Here is a 24,590-nt window from a genome sequence, read left to right on the forward strand (position 1 = left end):
TTGCCCAGGGCCACACAGCTTTCCTGAAGTCAAGTCCTGACTCTATCCACTTCGTTTGGGCTAAAACATCATACACAACAGCCATCCAATGTAAAGAATTGTAATAGGGCTAAAGAAATTAGAAACTCTGGACAAAGACATGGAATTCCAGTTAGATTCAGAAGACCCGCCCCCTACTTTGTTTTTTTTGCAGGGCAATGAGGATAAAGTGACTTGTCCAGGGTCACACGGCTAGCTAGAGTCAAGTGTCTGAGGCGGGATTTGAATTCAGGTCTTCCTGAATCCAGGGCCGGTGCTTTATCCACATCGCCACCTAGCTGCCTCCCCCCCCCCATTCCCATTTTCAAATCAGGCAATAGATAGATTTTTTTTTAAAGTTGAAACAATTGACAAACTAATACAATAGTATATCTAACTTGTTTCTACGGTTCCTAGCCTCCATTTAATGCTTTCTTAAACCTTTCCCTTTTTTTCTATGGTAGGAACATAGTCTCTTTAATATCCCTGTCTGAATCTACAAGTAGCAAACAAGAAGTCATGGGCAAGTACTTGATTTGATTCATCCCATACAGAACCAATTCATTCCACCCTTTAAATTCTCCACTGCGTTGGGTGTACAAAGCCAAAAATGAAATTGTCCCAGCCTTTAAGGAATTTGCAAGGTCGTTTTGTATTTGCAAACTCTTCATTAACTTAAGAAATACCCGAATAACAACAAATGATGAAATCCCAACCCAAATTTTAGAATATGGTAGTGCTGATGAAGAAAAACTAAGGAGAAAGGAAATCCTTTATTAGACTGTCAACTCTTAGGAGTAAGGGAATGTGAAGATGGGGTGCTTTGAAAAAATATATGGTTAGCACTCTACCTGGAACATAGTAGGAGCTTAATGACTGCCTAAGAGGGACTGAATATTAGGATGAACCTCAGCGTCCTTTCTTTTCCCAGTTTGACACAGGATCAGATAATTGGTTTCCAAATCGTTGAAAGGAAATATCCAGATGTATGATGTAGGAGATCCAAAATACATTTAAATAACATGATTTGTAAGTGTTTACACGAGACAGTAAAGTTTCCTCTCAGGCATTTATCAATTTAACATTGTATTATTTTTCCCTTTGGGTTATCATCTAAAAATTTTCTTCTATGTTTTACTCAGTTACACTCCTTAAGAGTGTCAAGAAGCTAGAAGACATTGTAACTGCCCTAAAGAGTTCATAATGCAGTAACTAACCTCTCCTAAAAAGATTATTTTCCGTGAGAAATTGTCTGGGGAGATATAAAGAATAAATTCCCAGACATTCTGGGTTTCTACCCAGAACGTGGTTTTCCTCTCCAAGCTCCGAGAGCCAGGGTGGGTTTGTGAATCGTGGGTGAACTGGTCAGTTACTGTCATGCAAATTTGAGCTGATTAAAGGAATATATTAAGTATTTGAGAGTTTAATTGGGTTGGAGGAATCCGGGACTTGCTGGGAGAGGTCCAATGGACTGGGAGTAGGTGTAAATTAAGAGTGCCTTGACTTGATATTGTATTTGAGGGGCTGGGCAAGACTATAGGATTACAGATTTAACCTTGGAACAACGGAGCTTAGAGCTAGAGCCTAACTTCCTTCGTATTACAGAGGAGGAAACTGAGATCCCAAAGTGACTAATCCAAGGTCGGCCACGACCTTGGCTTGCAAGAGACAGGATTCAAATCCAGGTCTCCGGCATCCAACAAACCCAGAGCTTCTTCCATTCACTTTTCCCCCACGCAGGGCGAGGCAAAAGGAGGGATCCTTTGGAGATATCCAGGTAGAGAGTGTGCGTGTTGAGTGCGTGGGGGGCTGGGAGGGGGGAAGAGAAGGGTCGGGTGGGGGTTCAGGATCCCGAGGGGGAAGAGGGGTGGGCAGGAAGTTGGCACGTGGGGTGTAAAAGGGGGGGGGGGTGAATGAAAGGGTGAGGTCCGTCTGCGGGACGGTCCGGGCGGTGGGTGTTTAGTGTGTCCCGAAGGGAGTCTGGGAGGAGGCGGGAAGTTGAGCATCCCCAGGGCGGCCTCCGCCACGGCCGCCCCCGGCCCGCGCTGCTGTTCCCGGGGCGACGGCGGCGGCGCTGCTGCTCCCGATCTCCCCGGTTGGTTGCCTCCCTGCTCTTGGCTCGCTTTCTCCCTCCCTCCTTGCCTCCCTCCCTCCCTCGCTAGCTCGTTCCCTCCCTCCCACCCTTCTCGCTCTCCGCTCTCGCTCTCTCTCTCTCTCTCTCTCTCCCCTCCCTCTCTCTCGTCTCTCTCCTCTCTCTCGCTCTCTCTCTCCCTCTCCTGCCTCGCTCGCTCGCTCACTCGCTCGCTCTCGGGCCCCCATGCGGATGTGACATTTCACGCCGCCGCCATTTTGAAGAGGGAGCCGAGCAGCCGGAGGTGGCGTCTTCCTGTTGCTCTGCTTCCGGGGGCCAGGAGGGCGGAGGCCGCAAGGGCGGAAGCGCGGCGCAGCCGGCCGCCGGATCCGCCGCCACAGTGACCCCGGGGCCCAAGGCGCGCCGGGACCGAGGCCGGGGCCGCCGCGCCGTGCCCGCTCGCCAGCCAGCCCGCCCGCCCGCCAAGCCAGGCAGCCCAGCCTGACCAGCCCTGCCGCCCCGCGGGGCCAACTAGCCAGCGCCGCCTCGCCGCCGCCCCGCCCAGATCCAGGGGCCCGCCGCGAAGGGCTGGTGTGGGCCCGCGCCCCCCGCCCAGGCTTACATAAGCCCAGGGCCGGCCAAAGAGCGGGGCGGGCCCCGGCCGGGAGGGACGGAGGCAGGCGCGGGAGGGAAGCCCGTCTCGGCCCGGCCCGCCGGCCTCTCCCCCGCCTCGGCCGCCGCTCCCCCGCCTCGCGCACGAGATTGGGCGAATAGCAAGCAAATACGTGCGCGTCTCCCTGCCCCCGCCACAGCCGCACCGCCGCCGCCGCCAACCCCGGCCTCTGCCTCCCTGCAGGCCGCCGCCGCCCCATGCCCGCTGCCGCCGCAAGCCCGGCCGGAAGCCGCCGACGGACGACGCCCGAAGAGGAGGCCGCCTCGACGCCGCGCCGCCGCCAGGCTCCTCGCTGCTCCCACGCTTCCCGGGCCCGCCAGCCCCGGTTCCGGCAGCAGGCGAGGCCCAGGCCGCGGCCGACATGAACCACCAGCAGCAGCAGCAGAAAGCGGGGGAGCAGCAGCTGAGCGAGCGGAAGCCATGGAGATGGAAGGTGAGCCGCGTCCGGGGCGGCGGGCCGGGGAGCCTTGCGTGTTGTGCGTGTGAGTGTGTGTGTCTGAGCGTGTGTCGAGTGGCAGAGGCGGCCCAGTAGGGATGTTTGTTTTCCCCGGGGCCCGGTGGAGTGTGGGGGGACCCCGGGCAGCCCTGCTGCCGCCGCGCCGCCGCCGCCCAGTGTTTTGGGTAGGCCCGCCGGCCCCGCCCACTCTCCCCTCCTGGGCCCGCGTGGGGGGTGGGGATGGGGGGACGCCGCTGCCTCCAGGTTCCCTTTCATTGTATGGGGGAGCCTAGGGAGCCCCGCGAGATGCTCGCCATCTTTAATCGGGGCACGGAACCGGACGGCGCCTGCCCGCCCGCACACCCTCCCCCGCCGCCGCCCGGCCCTGCCTGCACTTCTTGGCAGCTCCCCTCGGGTCGCCTTCCTCGGGCCCGAAAGTGGGGGTCGGGGCCGGGGGCTGCTCTGGGCACCCCCAGCCTGCGAGAGGCTGCACAGTCATGCAGTGGAGCATGGGTGGGGGGGAGGGGAGGGTGGGCAGGGCAGGGCAGGGCCGTGTTGTGGTGGAGAGAGGCGGGACGTGGGGCACCACGGACTGGGGACGGTGCACCGGCCGAGGGCGCAGGGGCTCCTGCTGTTTGCGGTCAACTTCTGCGGCTGGGGGTGGGGGGTTGCAGCGGTGCTGAGAAGACCGCTTCCTCTGCCCGGCACTTTCACTAACTGAATCGGAGTGGCTTCCGGCGTGGAGTTGGGGCTAGGAAGCTTCTTTGCAGATGTGGGGACATTGTTTATCTCCTTGTAACTATTCCTAGTCTCCTTTGATGCCTCTTTTTAAAGGAAAACTGTCTAGGACTTCCCTAACTGCTTACTTTCCTTTACGCAAAACATTGATTACTGGCTTATCCATCAGGCAACTGAAGCAAGAAGTTTTAATGTGTAAGGTATCCTTAGGGCAAAACTTAAGTGGTTTTGCTAAAGAATAATGATTGTGTTTTGATTTCAGCAGCTTTTTTGCAGTTTAGGGTTAGGAAAGTGCTACACGTCCCTCTTTCTGTGTGTATTTTGGATTGAAAGGTTCAGATAACTGACAACTTTTTGAGTTACATTTGAGCGATAACATTGAAGATCCGTAGTGAAATATATAGAGAAAGGGCATTTCACCCAAAAGTACATAAAAAACTGAATTTCTAGGCCTTTCCTTTTTGACTTAAGCTTTAAAACATTTTCGTTAATATAGGAGGCACAAATTGAACCCACTAAGTGTTTGAAACCATATTAGTCTGGTCACACGTGGTAGCTGGACGTGCCTCATAAGCTCTGTCTTTGAAACATTGTGCCAAAGCTGTTTTTAAAGGTGACTTGATTTTTCGGTCCATGTGAACCATATACTATTTTATTTTGGTGTGAAATTTGGTTGTGTTTAAGTCAACATATACTTCTATTATACATTTCTTTTGACCTTACATAAGTTTGTCAAGTAAATGTATTCTAAAGAACTTGTTTTTGACATGGCATTGTTTTTAAAGTGAAAATACTTTTAAAATAGTGCCCCCCCCCCCCAAATCATACTATAAAGGTCATCATTTAAAAAGAACGAATATTTGAATTTTAATGACACTGCTAAAAGTAGAGTCACTAGCTTGATAAAGTGGGAAAAAAATAAGCTTTTATTTTTAAATAGTCTGAATTCTGTTTCTAGGATTTTAATGGTTTGTGGTAACTTGTTGCTGTTAATCAGCTGTTAAATGAATCTATCTTTTCAGGTTTTAAAGAAATAAGCAACTTAGTTATTTGGCATATGCTGTCTTGATGGCAGTAATGAATGGAGCAGGAGCTATGCAAGAGGACCAGGTGACCAATTTCATTGTGCCCAAAACAGTATCTTAGGGTGGACAGACATGATGTTGATTAAACCAAATCTCACATAGACTACTCAGCATTTCATTTATTACTTTCTTTTAACGCTAGTAAATGATTTCATGACATTTTGTGTCTAAAAAGTAGGTACTTTTCAGTTTACTTTTCAAGTGCTACTTTTTAACTATTTCCATAAGAAAACAAATTCTCTCACATGATGTAGAATTACATCATTAATAGCTGGAGAATTCAAGACCATGGTCATTAGAGCTATAAATTTATCTCTGGAATTAAATGCCAGTAAACTTGAAATGCTTTTTTCTTAAAAAGTTACAGTTTCTTAAGAAAGAGTAGCAAAGACTTTTTTTCTTTTTCCAGAGTCCATTTCACTACTGTTTACTTATTCTAAATGAGTAAGAGGCAGGTTCTCCTGGGATAGTATGAAAAACAACTAATCAGACTTGGAATCCAAACACCTGGGATGGGACCCCCCCCCCCCCCCAGGCTTACTTAACTCAGCCTCACTGAGTTATGCTACTGACCACCTATTCACAGGGTTTTTTTTTGTTTTGTGGGGGGGGGTTTTTGTTGTGTTTTTTTTAAGAATTTGCCTTGTAAACTTTAAAATGATATGTAAGTGCAGGCTACTATTAATTGGACTTTTTTTAAAAAAGCAATCTTTCCTTGGAAAAGGAATGAGTTCACAAATCACAAAATTAACCAAAATATTGAAGGATAAATATATTTTCTATATCCAGAAGGAATAATGTGCTTTAAAAGTAACTTTATAAGTACTTGTTCCAGAAAATATATTCTATAGAACTTTTTATTCTGAAATTCTTGGGAAATTTTGTTTTGAATTGTTTTCTTGAAGATTGATCCCTACTGGGGACCTGCAATTATCATAAAACATCCACACATATGTAGATAGGTATTATCTTTAAGAGAAGAATAAAACCTTGTTTGCTTAGACTGTCCATAGCACATAGTAAGCACTTAATTCTTCTTTTTTTTTTAATTAATCAGTCAATTAATTAATTATTTTGGTGAGGCAATTGGGGTTAGTGACTTGCCCAGGGTCACACAGCTAGCAAAGTGTCACGTGTCTGAGGTTGGAATTGAACTCTGGTCAAGGGCGGGTACTCTATCTACTGTGCCACCTAGCTGCCCCCTTTCTTTTTTTTTTTTTTTTGGACTTAATTCTTTATAGGAAATGATTTTATGTCATCTACAGTGTTTAGAGAGTCACAACTTTATTGTTGGCTTAAATTTGAATTGTAGATAGTTTTCCTTTGAGAGTTTTTCAAGACATTGTGTGTATGGGAGGGGAATAGGGATCTCATTGTGGGATAATAGATTTAGAGATGAAAGACACCTTACAGACTATCTCATTAAAATCTTTAACTTTACTGATAAAACTGAGGCCCTGAGAGTTACTTAACATAACTTGTTTAGGTTGTAGGTAACAAAGCTGGGATTGGGAATTCTGCCTTTAAAGCCAGCATTTTTTTCCACTGTACTGTGCAGGTAGCCTTCCTAAAGACTATCTGATAAGATGCTACAATCTGCACTAGTGGTATATTATTAAAACTCATGTTTGGTGTCCTTGTAAGAGGAGTCTTGCTTCTAGGGAGAGAAGGGTCAAAGGAAATCAGATAGGTTGGTTGGGTTTGTCTATCAGTTGGAAAGTATAGCCATCCCTTTTAATTGTACCATGTTTCATAGAACTACATTTTGTTTTTATTTTCTTAAGTTTAATCACTATTTTTTAGCTATCAACCTAAAAATGTTCTATGCATGGGTTTTTAAATTTTCTATCCTTCATAAAAGTAATCAGAATTTCTTTGAGAGGACAGAAAATAACAGGATGTGGAGCATGGTGGATCTTGTATATTTGGGGAATTCAGTTAGACCAGTTAGTTCCCTCAACTATGTATCTATGATATAAAAAAAGACTTGGGAAAAACATAAATATACAGCTTTGAAGGAGCAGTATCACTTAATACTGTTGGCTTGTATGTCTGAAAACCTTCATTATTCTTAAGGTAATTTGGTAAAATTTTCATAAACTAAACTGAAATAATTCCTCCTTGTCTGAAATGGTTTTTATTCCTCTTCCCTGTCTTCCCCACTCTCAATATTTGAAAACTTCCTACCTAATGGTAAAACACATTATTCTCTCTACTTCATCTTGGATAGAAATGCAATCCCAATAATTTATTTTTTTTATATTTTATGTTTTTTTATTCATTTTTTTTATATTTATGTTTTTAATCATTCTCCTAACAATGTCTTTTGATTTTAAAAAGGGAAAACAATTCACTTCCATTTGTTCATATCAGTGTCATCTCTCTTGTAGTGTAAATTCTGAAATAGTTTCAAGAGCATACATTTAACTTTTGGACAGTGTCTAAACTAGTTTCTTGAACAAATTAATGCTCACTACTTTTAAGTTATGAACAGGCTACCAACTGCAAATTGCAAGGAGCCCAGAAAATATTTAACAGCTTCTACACTTTTAAATTTCCATAGTTGCATAAAAGATGGAAATAAAGCTTTTTTCTTTAACTGTGTTCCATCAATTTTGGTCTGGTAAATATATATTGAACTTTAGGCTAACATTAGAAAGATTGACAAGAAAAAAAAATCTGACTTATAATAAGTATGTAAGGAATTAGTAATTCTTCCCATGAATACTTGTGCTGGATTTCAGTTGCTGATGATCACTCATCAAATTCCTTCATTGCTGACACCTGGAACCATGGAAGGAAATAAAATTTTGTTTCTATTTTTTAACTATCTTGTTATAGAAATTGACAGTGTCTGTTTGGACATTCATGCAGATAAGACATGCAAACCTAACAAATTAACTCTAGTAAAATTTAAAGTACTTTGCTATGGATTCAGTTATATAAATCATCTGTGTATAACTCATCACTTGTGAATCTGTTATCCCAGAATCTGTTTCATACCTTTCATTGTAACAAGGATTCATTGTGAATATCAGGGCTGGTATATTTGGTCAGTGTCTGAGATGTCAAACAAGTTCATCAGTTTATTCTCAAAATCTTGGGATCATCTTTGATTCCTCCATGATTTTCTATTCTTTAGTCCCTATGTTTAAGCATTCTTCCTTTCTGAAATATTTAAATAAACCCTTTCTTTCCATTCCTGGCACCTCTGCTTCTAGTCCCTTCTCTCTAGCCCAGGAACTCTTAACATGGAGTCCATAATTTTAAAAAAAAATCATGATAATTATTTCAGTAATTGATTTCCTTTGTAGTTCTGTATCTAGCAATGTAATTCTGTCCATAAGCTTCACAAGACTGGCAAAGGGATACATGACACAAGAACCCCTGTTCTAATCTCTCCTTTATACAACCATAAGATAAAGTTTAGAGCTCACCTTTTACTCCCTTACTCTGACAATTGAGACTCTATTGAATCAAATCTAAACTTTTTAACCTGGCATTCAAGGCCTTTAACAATTTGTTTCTAACACTCCTTTCCACTGACATCTTTTACCTTTCCTCAATTACACTTGTGTTCTTATTCCATTCTTTGCCTGTACATACATTATACTCTGCCATTTCCACACATTGGCTTATGGTGAGATCTATGTTCAGGGGTGTTTACAAATGTCCTTTGTAGAGCCTGTCCTCCATTTAAGTTCTTAAATTTAAGTTTTAACCTTGCTTTAAACCTTGCCTATCCCATTCCCTACCCCATGAAGAAAAGATCTTCCCTTCAACTAATATAAGATCATAGCTCTAGAGTTGGTAGGGACCTTTGAGGAGTGGTTCAGCCCCCTCATTTACAGATGAAAAAAACAGTCCCATATTGAAGTAAACCACCCAAGGTGAAGTGACTTGGTCTAAGTCACACAAGAAGTAAGTGGTAAAGAAAGGTCCTGTGACTCCAAGTTCAGTACTTCTTTGCCTGTCATACTTAAGCAGCACAATATAGTGGGGAAAAGTACTGAATTCAGAGTCAAAGAAATAGACTTGTTTAAAAGTACTGCTGCTGCCTAACAATTGATAGACTCTTGAGCAGGTTAAGCCTCTATAAAATGGGTGGAATTGTGGACCAGGTCTCTAAAGTCCCTTCCACTTTATGGCATTTATAGGCTACCTTCTATTGCAACAACAACAAAATCTTATTCAGTCTTTATGTTCTTATGATATCCATCATAGTCTTTTTACTTAAATTACCTGCTCAGTAATGTCAGGTGTCTACTAGGTGTGTGACCTTAGGCAAAGCATTTAACCTCTCTGGGTCTTTGTTTCTTATCCCTTAACTGAAGGGGTTGGACTGGATGAATTCTGCAGTCCCTTCTAGCTCTTATTCTTAGTTAAGTTAGGTAGTAGACAATGTACTTGACTCATAATGTAATATAAAAAAAGATACTATGTAGGTTAAAACATTTTAAATAGATAAAGAATTTATTAAACACTTTATTATGTGTCAGGAACTGTTTTTTGTCTTAGATAATGTCAAATGCAGTGGGTTGTTTTTTCAACGTCTTCAGTTTCAAGGTCTTTTTTTTTAGATGGGGTCTAATAGATTGTCTGTCTGCCTATCTATCTATCTATCTATAATTTTAAAGCTGTAGGTCACTTCTGTCCTTTTTGTTATTGTTTCAGTATTATGGAATAGGTAACATGTAGCTTGTGTATCTGAAGTGACATCTAGTACACAGCTCCTCCTAGGATGACAAATTTGTAACAAGGTAATTCTTGTCATTCTACAGTTGCAGTGTTAAATATAAAATTTGTGTTTCTTCCTAAACCTAACTCATTTGGATAGTAATCTAGCAATATGGAGGTGGGAGGAATTTTTAAATCCTACTCGTTTTCTTTGATTTGTGTGTGAATGTTTTACATTTGTCTTACCTTATTAAAAGACTGCTTGAACCTTTCTTTACTCTGGGGCTAAAAGAAGCCTGTTTAAGTAGTTTAAAAGTTTTCATTTGGAGAATTGGTAGATTAATCCATTTATTTATATTTGAGGGGGCAGTGAGGGTTAAGTCAGCCTAGGGTCACACAACTAGTGTCAAGTGTCTGAGGCCAAATTTGAACTCAGGTCCTCCTGAATCCAGGGCTGGTGCCTTATCCAGTGTGCCACCTAGCTGCCCTATGAATTGGTAGATTTAGAGCTGGAAAGACCTTAGAAATTATCTAGTTCAATCCTTTCCATTTTATGGTCGAAGAAAGTGAAACCCAAAGTGGTTAAAGGCCTGCCAGAGATCACAAAGCAAAAATCATTCAGGACTGAAACCCACCTTTTCTGGCTCCAAATCTAGTAATTCTTTCCACCATTTCATATTTGACTGAAATTTTGGTGATTTTAATTGTGCTGGATGCAATTTTTAACTATACTGCTCTTAAAATCTTTAAAATTTTAGCATTTCTAACATGTTATTGAATATTCTAGGGTTTACCAAGCAAAGTTACTCAAAATCAAAATCTTGCTTTACCCTAATCTATAGCTTCAGTCTAGTATTGAGAAGTAAAAATAATAAAAATAAAATGGAGTAAAGCTTTGGATAGACATTAGCAAAAAATCTTTAATTCTTCATATACTGAATTATTTCATTGTATAATGACTTTTATAGTAAGACTCCATCAAAATCATAATCCCTTATCCAGTAGTTCCAGGAATTAAATAGCTGAGATATTTCTTGTTTTTGTAAATTTATATGTAGAACTTTATCTTTCAAAGTAAAAAAGATCTTAAGTGATAGAGTGAATTAAAGTTTGTCTTCTGATAACAGAAAACAGGCTGGCCAGTCTTTGATTAAATTTGGTTTACAGAAGAGAGGTACATGTGCATAGTTGGGCTAGTGAATTTGAATTTAGAATAGGAGGCAGAATGTTTCAGGATAAAACACTGGACTTGAAAGTCAGGAAGACCTATAAAGTTCTCTGAGGCTCAATTTAGTCATTTGTAAAATGTGGGTGATAATACCTACTTCATAGGGCTATAATATATGTGAGCTGTAACCTTAAAATGGCATCTATTTTTATGTACTAGACCCCAGTTTAATTGAAGCAGTGGTAGCCTCTCTGCCTAGGGTACTTAGTTCCTGGTAAAGTATTTCATTTAATGGCAAACTTTAACCTTCATCTATTTATAGATCTTTGGTTTTTAATTTAATTTTTAATTTTAACATTCATTTAAAAATTTTTCAGTTCCAAATTCTCTCCCTCTCTCCACTCCCCTGGTGCTGAGGTATGCACTCTACAAGGACAAAAATATAAAATAAATCAAAGGGGTAGGTAACACAGAAGAGCAAAGTTTAAAGATGAATGAATACATCACTAGAAGATTTATGAATAAGTTAGGGGTTTTTTTGTCCTTTTTTTTTTAATCTTTAGAAAGCATTAGGATAGTGTTCCACTGCTGCTCTTTCTTCTCTACTTTTTTTTTTTAAACTTCATTGCTCCCAAGTGCTAAACTTTCATTTGCGTTTGGACCTTGAAAATGGCATTCTGGAAAAATAATTTGGAACTATGTCCCAAAATTCATTAAACTACCTGTTTCCCCTTTTTCATAGTGATACCCCTACTAGGCTCCTATGGGATGAAAAAAAGAAATAAGATATTTAGTAGCACAGTTCTTTTTTTTTTTTTAAACAGAGAACTGAAAACCAAGGAAGTGACCTTCAATTGGAAGAGTAGAACAACTTATGCTACATGAATATAGTGAATTAGTAGTGTACTATGAGAATACTAGGTGGTACAGTGGATAGACTGCTGAGCCTGGGGAAACGGTTATTAGCTAGATAAGTCACTGAACTCTGCTTCAGTTTTCTCATCTGTAAAATGAGCCAGAGAAAGAAATGGCAAATTATTCCAGAATCTTTTTTTTTTTTTTGGTGGCCAGGCAGTGAGGATTAAGTGTTAAGTGACTTGCCCAGGGTCACACAGCTAATAAGTGTCAAGTGTCTGAGGCCAGATTTGAACTCAGGTTCTCCTGAATCCAGTGTCAGTGCTCTATCTACTGCACCACCTAGCTGCCCCTCTATTCCAGTATCTTTGCCCAGAAAATCCCAAATGAGGTCATGAAGAGTTTGACACAACTGAAAAACTGAACAATAAGAACAATGACAAAACATGGCAAGACTTTTATGTCCTGTTCCTGACTGAAGTAATCAGAATCAGGAGAACAGTTAATAAAAACAACTTCAAAAGATTTAAGAACTCCAACACCATGTCTCCAGTGGACCCCATAGATCCCATAAAGCATATTACCCACCTCCTGACAAGAGAGGTGATGGACTCAAGGTTCAGAAAGACATATACATTTCAAAACAAAACAAAAAACCAGTCCATTATATAGATTCAGTCTTCTTGACTAGATGTATTTGTTTTGTTTTTCAGCAACATTTATTTTATTTTCCAGTTACATGTAAAGGTAGTTTTCAACATTCATTTTCATAAGATTTAGAGTTCCAAATTTTTCTCCCTCCCTTTCCTTCCCCCCTCCACAAGATCACAACCAGGTTATATTTGTACAACCCACAAGTGTTCTTTTTATCAGTTCTTTCTATTGGGGTGTATAGTAAGCTTCCTCATTTGTTCCTTGGGATTGTCTTGGATCATTGCACTGCTGAGAGTAGTTAAGTCATTCAGTTTCTCACTGAACAATACTGCTGTCACTATGCACAATGTCCTCCCAGCTCTGCTCACTTCACTATACATCGATGTTCATTAGTCTTTCCAGGTTTTTCGGGGATCATCCTGTTTGTCATTTCCTGTAGCACAAGACCATTCCACTACAATCATATAGCACAGCTTTTTCCATCATTCCTCAATTGATGGACATTCCCTTGATTCTCAATCTTAGCCTCCAGCCAAGATGTTTGCCTATAATATTTGTTGTACAATTTCCCCCTCTATTTCTCTTGTTCATGATTACTATTTTTAACGGTTTCCCTTCCATCCTATTCCCTTCCCCATAATATTTATTCTGTTGTCCCCTCTTCTTTCATTTTATCACTCTTCAAAAGGGATTTGCTTCTGCTCTGTCCCCTCCCCCACTCTGCCCTGCCCTACTTTTGCCCCTCTCTCTTATCCCCTTCCCCTCCTATTGCCAGCAGTGGTTAGAGAGGTACTCCACCCAATTGAGGTGTGTACTTTAATCCCTCCCTTGAGCCAATTCTCAAGAGTTTGAGATCTTAGAGCCAATTCTGATTGAGGGTTTGCTCTTTTACTACCCAGATTAAAATAGATTACTCCACCCAGTGGGTGTGTGTGTGTGTTAGTCCCTCCTTGAGGCAGCTCGATGAGGGTCTTTGAGCCTTTTCTGATAAGGTGTAAAATTCATTTACCTGCCCTGCTACTCTCCCATCTCTTCCCCTACTCCATAAGCCTTTTCCTGTTTCTTTCATGTAGGATTTCACCTCTGCCCTTCCCCCCTCCCCCAGTGAATGCTCTTCATCCCTCAGTTTAACCCTAAAGATGTCATCACCTAGTTAAGTGACACAGTGGACAAAGCATCACCCCTGTAGGGGGATCCCAGCCAAAACCCAGCTTCAGACACAAGACAGTCATTCACTGTGACCCCAGGTATGTCCCCCAGCTCCAATTTTTTTTAATGGTTCTCTAGGGTCTTGTATTTGAAAGTCAAATTTGCCATTCAGTTCAGGTCTTTTCATCACAAATATCTGAAAGTCTTGTTTTTCATTAAACTCCCATTTTTTCCACTGAAAGATTATGCTGAGTTTTGCTGGGTAGGTGATTCTTGGTTGTAATCCCATTTCCTTTTCCCTTTGGAATATCTAATTCCCATGCCCTCCCAGCCCTTTAATGTAGAAGCTGCTAGATCTTGTGCTATCCCGACTGGGGCTCCACAGTACTTGAATTCTTTCTTTTTGGCAGCTTGCAATATTTTCTCCTTGACCTGAGAGCTCTGGAATTTGGCTATAATATTCTCGGAGTTTCCTTTTGGGATCTCTTTCTGGAGGTGATCAGTGGATTCTTTCAATTTCTATTTTAGCTTCTTTCTAGAATTTCAGGGCAATTTTCCCTGAGAAATATCTTGGAAGATGATGATGTCTAAGCTCCTTGCCTTGATCATGGTTTTCAGGTAGGACCATAATTTTTCAAATTATCTCTCCTGGACCTATTGTCCAGGTCAGCAGTTTTTCCCAGAAGATATTTCACATTGCCCTCTATTTTTTTATTCATTTGGATTTGCTTGATTGTGTCTTGGTTTCTTATAAAGTCACGTGGCTTCCATTGTTCAATCCTAATCTTAGGCAATTATTTTCATCAGACAGATTTTGTACCTCCTTTTCCATTTGGCCACTTTGACTTTTCAAGCTGTTTTCTCATGTCTTTCTGCATCACCCTCATTTCTCTTTCCATTTTTTCTTCTACCTCTCTAACTTTATCTTCAAAGTCCTTTTGAGCACCTCTATGGCCTGAGACCCAATTCATATTTTTCTTGAAGCTTTAGATATGGGCCCTGATGTTGACATCTTCCTCATGAGGGTGCCCCATGGTCTTCCTTGTTACTGAAGAAACTTTCTATGGTCCTCCCCTTTCTCTATCTGCTCATCTTGCCTTTCTTTTACTTGGCTTTTGGCTCCTTAAAGTGGGGCACAGTTTCCAGGTTGCAGTATCCCAAGCTTAAGAATTCCCAGGTGGTATGATTTAAGGAGAATGGGGTTCTTCACTAGCCAGGCAGTGCGAGTGATAACTCCAGTGTTTTAATTGACATTTCTCTTATTAGTGAATTGAAGTGTTTTAATATGCTTATTTATAATAATTTACATTTATTATTCAAAAAACTTTTCATATTTTTTGACCACTGGGGAATTGTTTTTGGTTTTCCCCAATTCTTTCTGATCTCAACTATAAAAGCTTGATAGTCTATTCAGTGAATGATCAAAACTATCTCTCCAGTCCCAATCTCTCCTGAGCTTCTTTCATATTTTTGGTTGCCTTTTAGCACCTAAATTGGAGCACATTTAAAACAGCTCATTTGCTCCTTCTTGCCAACTTCCCCATAAAGTTGCCACCTTATCTACCTAGATTTGTAACCTTTGAATCATATGGAACTCCCAATTGCTTTCTCCCCCAGTCAGGTTACAATGCTCTACAGTTCCTATGTTTTCAATATTTCTTGTCTGTCTCCTTTCATTCACCTCTACCATGCTAATTCAACCCTTTTCCTTACCACTTCTGTAATAGCCCTCTTTATGTCAATCTATCCTTCACACAGATTCCAAAGATTTTCCTAATACATCTCTTTGATCACTTCTCTATTCCAATACTTTGTCCATGGAATAAAAGGCAAAACTCTTATTCTCAGCCTTCTGTTTCCAAACACCTTTTTTGCAGTCTGCCTTTTTGACCCAATTCCCTTATTAGCTGGTTGTCCTAGCTAAACCATGTTACTGGTTCCCAGCCTACCTTTTCCATACATTTACATACATGTATTCAAGTTCTCCATAGTTTTTGAAATCTTAAGGTAAACTCAAATAATACCTTTGTGAAAAAAGTTTTCCCATAGGCCTTTGGGTACCCTAACCATTTAGGATATGGTACCCTTCCCTGCCCAACCATTTCTACTTTTTATTAGATCTATATACTAGGGTCTACTATTTTTAAGTTACGAAAGCTTAAAATTATGGGGGCAGCTAGGTGGCGCAGTGGATAAAGCACCGACCCTGGATTCAAGAGTACCTGGGTTCAAATCTGCCCTCAGACACTTGATACTTACCAGCCATGTGACCCTGGGCAAGTCACTTAACCCCCGTTGCCGCCCCCCCCCCCCAAATTGCACTAAGATTTTTGGAACACTATATTTAATTGATTATTTAACTTTTAAAAAAACTTCAGACTTCCTTAAATTTAGCTTTTAAATAAGTCATAGAATTTTTTATTTTATTTTGGGGGAGTGGGGGGGGCAGTGAAGGTTAAGTGACTTGCCCATGGGTCACACAGCTGGGTAAGTGTCAAGTGTCTAAGGCTGGATTTGAACTCAGGTCCTCATGAATCCAGAGTTGGTGCTTTATCCACTGTGCCACGTAGCTGCCCCAGTCATAGAATTTTTAACATTGGAAAGCACCATACTATATATAGGACTAATGTTGACTTGTGTCTTGGTGAGCTAGGTAGATAGTGTAAGTAGATTAATATTGCAAACTGATCTTAATTTTAGCAGAAATAATTTGGTAACTCTTAAGGGAGAGAGAATCATGTTCATTTCCTATGTCAAGAGACAGATTGGTCTGACAAAGCCTGAGGATATATTAGTGACAGTAATTTCCATCTTATGTGTGGTGTGCAAATTCACAATATTGTGCAACTTGACATGCCATAGAAACAGGTAGAATTTTTTGACAAAATTAGTTGAGCAACAATTTATTCAGCATCCACTATATAATTTATACCTTGAAAGATTTGGAGATCCAAATTTAGTAAATTTTCAGTTGTGCAGTTATTTATTTCTCTAAGAACTAAAAAATGGTATCTTTAGTTATGGTGGTTAAATAAACTTATGGATTTTTTGGATTGAGGAGAAGGGATCAAGTCCCTATCCTATTGTTCTTGAGGGCAACTCTGCCTTGCTCTCAAAGAGGGAAGTTCCTAACTCTGAATTTTGTGTGATTTACGTTTTGTAAATTATTATAAACTTAACCAAATACATATATTCAACCATTCAATATAAAATCGTGCATGGGACCATAGGTTATTTCCAATTTAATTTAATTTAATTTTTTTTTTTTTGTGGGGCAATGAGGTTTAAGTGACTTGCCCTGGGTCACACAGCCAGTAAGTGTCAAGTGTCTGAGGCAGAATTTGAACTCAGGTCCTCCCAAATCCAGGGCTGGTGCTTTATCCATTGCGCCACCTAGCTCTGCCCTATTTACAATTTTTTAAAATGTGTAAATTGAGATTTTACTACAAAGCATATGCACCAGTGATAGAATGGCCCTGCATATACCAAAATATTTCTAGAAGCACTTTTTTTTTTTTTTGCAGCAAAGAACTGGAAATAAAGATACCCACTGTTTGGAGAAATGGCTAAACGAGTTATTGGTCTTGAATGTAAGGGAAGTATGAATATGATGAACCAATCAACAGGCACTTAAGTACCTACAATATCTCAGGCTCTGTGCAAATCACTGGAGGTATCGATACAAGAAATATAACCATTCCTATTTTAGGAGCTTATATTCAGTCAAAAATAAGTACATACATGAGTATAGGATATAGAAACTAGACCCAAACCTGTGATTTAATGGATATAGAGAATTTCTCGTTCTGAGCAAAGTCCTGCCAATTCAGATTGGCACTTCTGCAAGTTAACATTCAGAGTTGCCTAGAGCACTGAGGTTCAGTGATTTCTCCAAGTCTGCTGCATCATTGTGTCTCAATACTGTGTATATTTACAAGTTGTATATGTATTAATAATATAATACACACGCAAAACCACCTTTTAGGAGGGAGGGTTTCTAGCAGTTGGGGATTAAGAAAAGCTTCATTTGTGTAGAAGGCTGCTTGAGCTGCATTTTGGGAAGGGAGGGCTTTTATGAGACAGAAGCAAGGAAGGAGAACATTCCTTAACGATGATGTACAAAGACATGGAAAGAGTAGAGGATAATATTGAGGATACAGATTTTGAAGATTGATGGCACCTTCAACAGAAAGAGGGAACAATAGAGTATGAGGTGTCTCCAGAACATCCAGTTTGACATGTCCAATAGGTATTTGTGTGTTCTGAGACTGAAAGGGCAGGCTAGGACTGGATATAATGGATCTATGACACTCATCTCCCTAGAGAGAATTAAACACATGAGAGCTGATAAGTTACTGAGAGAGTGTAGAGAGGGAGGAAGGGCTCAACACTGAGCTTTGGAGACATGGCAGTAAAGGGATTGACATTGACAGCAAGCCAGGAGAGGATGTTGAGAATAGCCAGGTAACAAGAAAACCAGGAGAGAGTAATTTCACCAACCACCCAAAGAGGAGGTGTGTCTATAAGAGGAGGGAGTGGTCAACAGTATCATGTTTTAGAAAGGTCCAGAAACTTGAAGACTAAACCATAAAATTTGAGAGCAGTTTCAGGCAGATTACAAAGGTGAGGAAATGAGTAAGAGGAGAGAAAGTGGTAACAGCTGGTTTTGACTTTGAAAGGGAGGGAGGAATGTTATTTAAGATAGCTTGAGGTTTGTGGTAAGGTCTCATGAAGGTGTTTTTAATGGATGAATCCGAAAGACCTTGGACATGTTTGTAGGCTATAAGGAAGAAATCAGTAGGTAAGGAGAGATTGAAAATTAGAGGGGTAGCCATCTCTTTATCATAATGAAGCAAAGAAGGTTTGCCGAAGGGTTTTGAGAGGGAAATGGGGAAAGAGAAAAGTGGGACAAAAAAACCTGTTTCCTCAATAAGGTAAGTCAGGTCCTCAGCTAAAAGGAGTGGGAATAAGACATCCAATTAGGGAGGAATAAAAGGATTATTGCATTTAAAGGTTATATAATGTAAATTTGTTGATTTGGGAAGACTTATGCACTAATGCAAAGTTAAAATAAATTAAACCAGGAAAATGGTATATGCAATGCCTAAAACAATCTAAATCGAAAGCACAACAAAAAGTATTGTACAACTGTGATGTAAAACCTGGCCTCTTGGTCTGTTTTTCCCCAGAAATAGAAATCTGGGTATGAAATACCCTATTCTTTGATGCAAAGGATTGCTCTTTGGTAGAGGGAGGAGAAATCTAGATAATGGAAAAAAGAAAAGATTTAAAAACCTATAAATGCATTTTATCACTAACAACGTAACAACAAAACCATCCTTTTTGGGGGTATGGGATGGGGGGTGGGGCAAATGGGGCAGTGAGGGCTAAGTGACTTGCCCAGGGTCACACAGCTAGTAAGTGTCAAGTGTCTGAGGTTGGATCTAACCTCACGTCCTCCTGAATCCAGGGTTGGTGCTTTATTCACTGTGCCACCTAATTGCCCCCCAAATCATCCTGTTTTCATGAAAACATTCCTTGCACATGAAAGAGATTTCAGAGGGAAATTCAAGTAAGGAAAGAATAGTTAATTTATGAATTAGATTGAGATTGGAGTGGATCAATTATCTCACTGGTGTGGTTATTTCCCCTAATGGCCTAAATAAACATTCCATGCCCTCTCATCCTGTGCGATGTTGATTCATGTCTTTCCTAAAACTTCCATGAAGAATTTGCCAGTAGTGTTGAAATATTCCTTTGAACAATTCCAGGACTTCTGTACAATACTTGATTGTCTCTTGGTTATCCTTTACTGTCTGAGGCTGACCTTTATTGAAATCATTTTATAACTGCCTTGTCCTTGCCAAGTTTCATGAACTAGTAGTGTATAGACTTAATTTATTTTTAGACAGATTTATCTTTAACTTGTACATACTAATGTAATCATGTTATTTGGATTAATGTGTTACCATCTAATTATGTCTACAGTACAAATCCTCTTTTCTATAACCAGAGTGGATCTTCTTTTTTAAGTTTGTAAAAACTAATGATTTGGCCCAGGTGATCCCTAAGCCCTTCACACTCTTAAATCCTGTGAACTTTATATATGTTTCCTTCTCCAGTTTATTTTACAGATGAGGAAACTTGAGGCAAAAAGGGTTAAGTGACTTGCCATGGGTCATAAAGTTAGTGTCTGAAGCCTGATTGGAGTCTTCCTCACTCCAGGCCCAGCACTTTATCTGTTGAATCACCTAGAGTGGGTTCACGTTAATTTTTGTGGAAGGAATATTTCTTTTATTCCCTTTTGTCCCTTAAGCCATAATTTATTGTGATTCTGAGTAAATCATCAAAATTCTGGGACTTAAGTTAGTCCTAGCGGAGATTTTAAAACATCTTAATTATTCTGCAATTTGTCAATTAGTGAATAACATTCTTACCAGATTTGGTAAAAATGAAAAATAAGAGGAGTTAGGGTTAAACATTTTTTAATAAATAGGATGGTTGTTTTTTTTAAACCTGAAACTTCTTGTACTAGTTTTGGAGTGTTTAGGATTTCTTCTTTTCTCTCATATATGTGTACTCAAAGAACTATGCTGCCACATCTTTAGAAATGAGATCAGTGGAAACAGACTTGCCTTCTGTGACAGTTTGTGCCATAATTCTATAGATGCCTAAATCCTGGTCTTGATTAAAGAAGGTAGAGAACCTGATATTTTTAGACAACTTCTATAGTCAGAATTTTAGGCTTATTTAATTTTGTAAGGTCTTATGTGTAGCTGTTGGCATTTTTTGATGATCTCTTTAATCAAAAAGTACACTTCTCTAAAATACAGTTTGGAAAAAGATTAAAGAAATAATCTTGAAGTATATGCCCACATTCAGGTAATGTGCTTCTTTAGCTTCTGGTTGTACTGAATTATTGGTACTTCAAAATCTTTCCTGTCTGATTGGTGATATTAGAATTATGATGTTGGTAATTCATAAAAGAAATAGAAAAGGAAATGCCATCTGCTTCTACTTTGTAATGATTCTTCTGAATTAGACTTGGTATTTGCCAGCCAGAGACATTAGTATTGGCAGGATTTAGCATAGTAATAGCTAGCGTTGCTAGTTCTAAAAGAGTAGCTATGAATTGGTCATAAGTCAACTTTTTTTCTAAATTTGAATTATTAGTGTCATTACATGCTATTTTAAGCTATTTTATTTACACTATATTTAGCATAGTTTTACTCTTTTAGTCTGGTTTCCTGATCCTTGCCTTTGGCCTTTTACCTAAAGTATTCATTTTGATGACCTTTTTAAAAAACTGACACTTCCATTCCAACAATTTTTTTTCCTATATGAAGCACATTTAATACAAAAAGATAAACTTAATTAAAATTGAAGTTAGTTTGAATATGCATTTGCAAGCTCAAAAACAGGAGTGACAGTGTTTCCTGAAGAGTAATTTAGATTGTAAAACGTTGAAAGACAAAGAAAAATGTTATTACATAATGGTAAAAAATGTTTAGCAAATTTATTTCATTCTCCATTTAAACACACTAGGAGAAAAGCAACCAGGTTCATATATAGTGCATATTCAGCTGCCATTGGAGCCAGGAAGAACTGTCTTGAGTTCATGTCTTATCTCTAAGATATATATACTGGTTGTGTGACCTCAGTGTTAGGCAACTCTCAGATAAGTTGAAAGAAAGTACTGACCTGAGTTAGTAGAGTAGGTTCTGCTACCAGTGTGTAGTAGAAGTTCAACAGTTAAATTCATATAAGAAATTTATGGTAAGAAGAAACACAAGTCTTAGGCTTTAGAACTTTAGAATTTTATCGATATATGAATAATCCCTTATCCTTACTCAGTGATCCAGTGAACTCTTAAAAACATTTTGTAAAGAAAGTAAAACCAGGAGCAGCTAGGTGGCGTAGTGGATAGAGCACCAGCCCTGGAGTCAGGAGGACCTGAGTTCAAATCTGACCTCAGACACTTAACACTTACTAGCTGTGCGACCCTGGGCAACTCACTTAACCCCAATTGCCTCACCAAAAACAAAAAACAAACAAACAAAAACAATTTTAAAAAAGTAAAACCAAGAATAATGAAAATATCACATTTACTCAGTAGAAAGTGAAGGTAGGAATAACCAAAATATTACAGTATATCCATAAAATTACACTTCAAGCAGTGTTTATGGAGACCAGTAAGCACATACTAGGATCCTAGCAGGAAGGCATATGGATAGGGAAACTCATATGCCCAGGGCAACACACAACTCTGAGCTACAGGCAAGCTTTGATGGCCTTAGACTCTTTCACTTTTTTTTTTCTTTTTCTTTTTCTTTTCTTTTTTTTTTTTTTTTTTGATAGGCAATTGGACTAAGTGACTTGCCCAGGGTCACACAGCTAGTAAGTGTCTGAGGCCAGATTTGAACTCAGGTCCTCCTGACTCCAGGGCCAGTGCTCTATCCACTGCGCCACCTAGCAGCCCCGACTCTTTCATTAAACAAACAAAAAAAAGATGATGATTTCACTCTTCCACTTTAACTGAGATCTCTATAGCTAGATAGGTCACTCTTGCCTCTACCAAAATTATTTTACCAGATGACTAGGTAAGAAAGTCTCCTAAAACTTTAGTCATATAGTAGTTTGTTTTCTAAATTCATGCTCTCTTTTAAATGGACAGGTTATTTACACAGTAACAGTGATATTGTATGATGATCAACTGTGAATGACTTAGCTATTCTCAGCAGTATGATGATCCAAGACATTTCCAAAGGTCTCATAACAAAAAAATGCTTTCTCTATCTCCAGAGAAAGAACTAGTAGAGTGAATACAAATTGAAGAATACTATTTTTCATTTTATTTTTTCCTGGGTTTTGGGTTTTTCTGGGGGGGTTGGCCTATGATTTCTTTCACAATGTGTGACTAAAATGGAATTGGTATACATGATTACACGTGCCACATATCAGATTGCTTGCCTTCTCAGGGAGGGGGAAGGGAGAGGATTAGGGAACTAAAATTTTTAAAAAATAAAATTAATGTTAAATTTTGTTTCTTCATGTAATTGGGAGGGAAATAAAATAATATTCCAAAAATATTTTAAAAAGTCACCTGGGACATTAACATTTGAAACCCTATCAGCTCATGTTTTAAAATTTTATTCAAAATGTCTTTGGGGATAGAGGTCAATGGCTGTTCCAAGTACCTTCTTGGTACTTTCAGGATCACATAAAAGAGCTCACTGTCTCTTGGGATTTGTACTACTTTCAAATTCAAGAACTTTTGAGATTGAGTTCTGACTTCACCCCTCCTAGCCTTCTCCATCTAACACTTTCTTATGCACACTAAGCCTATTCTGTGCCCTGGTTGAGAACTTCAATCCCATAATTATTTTGTCTTCTGTACTCCTGGTGCCTGGCACAGTGCTTGTTACATAAGCAAGTATTTTAAATGGGGTTTTTTTTGGTGTGTGTGTATGGGGGGGGGGTAAACCAACTTGCATTTTAGTTGGTTGAAGAAATTTGTGATAAGCTTAGAGAAAAGAAGACTAATGGTGTATTATAATTGCAGTTTAATATATATTTTTATACAGTGTTTAAACTATCTGAACCATCTACATTTATTAACTTATACAATACCTCTTACAAAAGTTTACCTCTGAAATACATGATATGCCCTATGTTTGACATAGTCACTTGTTTTATACAACTTGGCATTGAGTTCAGAAGATTTTGACACATTCTTTAATTTCTCCATGGAATCACACTTTCAGCACAATGAATATTATGTATGCCTTGGATAAACAGCTCATTTTTTCTTTTTCCACAATAGTCATGTTGTGAAAGACAAGTCAGAGCAGGGGAAAACCACGGGAAAGAAAAAACAAAAAAAAGGTGAAAATAGTATGATTTTTTGATATCTATGATTTCTTTATCTTTATCGCCACAGTCCATTTCATCCACCCTGGGCTTTCTTTGCTTTCAAACCCAGTCTTGAAAAAAGTGTAACTTGCCATTTGTGTGGTTTCCTTGCTCTACTGCATTTAAAGTCCCTTGTCTTTTTAACATACTGTCATTCTTGAGCTGCAAATCCTCGTTTCTGTGAGTGATCTCCATTGTCAGTTTCCTCCTAACTAGAAAAAAAAAATTCAAGATAAACTAAGCTGACTTCTCTAAATTGCTTTCAAAGCCTCAGGTGGGCTGTACTTTTGTTGATTCCCTTTCATTTCCCAAACTTTCCCTTTCCCTAGCCCTGCTCTTCAGACTTGGAACATTTGACCTAGCCTCTTTATTTAAGAAGAGTGAGACCATCTAATGTATCTCTTCTTACCCCCATTCCAATTCCTCAAAACTTTGCATTAGTTGAAAAACATTTATTAAAATTTCAGCTCTCGTCTGACTTTGGTAATGTTATTTTTTGATGGGTTACATGAGGGAATTTTAGTCCTCTCCAGTTTGTGTGTGGGAATCAGATAATTTTAATTTCACTCTTTTGCATATAATTTCAGATGTTCTAACTTATCATACAGATCTAGAAGTTAGTTTTTCCAGAGAAAATTCTCAGTCTTAACCTACTTGCTTATATAATTTTGAAGGCAAAAGATGTGTTCTTTAGCAATCTTGGGGAAAAAAACAACAAAAACTAAGTTAAGAACTGAAAAAAATTATTTCATAGTTCATAATTTATTTTATATTTTGGAAATCATAATTTTAAGGAATGCTACTTCATAGAGGGGAATAAAGTAAGGATATGGCTAATAAGATGATGAAGCATTTCTACCAGATATTTATTTGCAAGATAAGTTTAAAATCTAGATCATCTTCTAGGTCCTGTAAAGGAAATGAATTATGTAAACTTGATATGCTTGACTTGGTGTATCAGTGTTATAGTGGTTTGAACTCAAATACATTATACTACAAAAAATAATTCAATTTGACATTTTACACTCTCAGAGTTCCAGTCCAACTCATATCCAAACAGGGCTCTACTCTAATATTTCTGACGTGTTTATTTAGCTTCCACATGTAATGTGTACAAATCACTGTGTTAGAATAACTTGGAAGAAATACAGCAA

At 39.4% G+C, this 24,590-nt stretch overlaps 1 protein-coding gene across 1 annotated transcript in view; it reads left to right on the forward strand.

Annotated features, from left to right (window-relative positions):
- Window positions 1-3,015: 3,015 nt before the first annotated feature.
- The window catches only part of USP7 (ubiquitin specific peptidase 7), a 96,696-nt gene continuing 75,121 nt past the window's right edge, over window positions 3,016-24,590 (forward strand). The window contains 1 exon segment of the mRNA XM_043986420.1: window positions 3,016-3,195. Coding sequence (XP_043842355.1) covers window positions 3,183-3,195 — 13 coding nt within the window. The 5' untranslated portion in view covers window positions 3,016-3,182.

This window comes from Dromiciops gliroides, chromosome 1 (assembly GCF_019393635.1).
Source record: "Dromiciops gliroides isolate mDroGli1 chromosome 1, mDroGli1.pri, whole genome shotgun sequence".
In the NCBI taxonomy this organism is placed as follows: domain Eukaryota; kingdom Metazoa; phylum Chordata; class Mammalia; order Microbiotheria; family Microbiotheriidae; genus Dromiciops; species Dromiciops gliroides.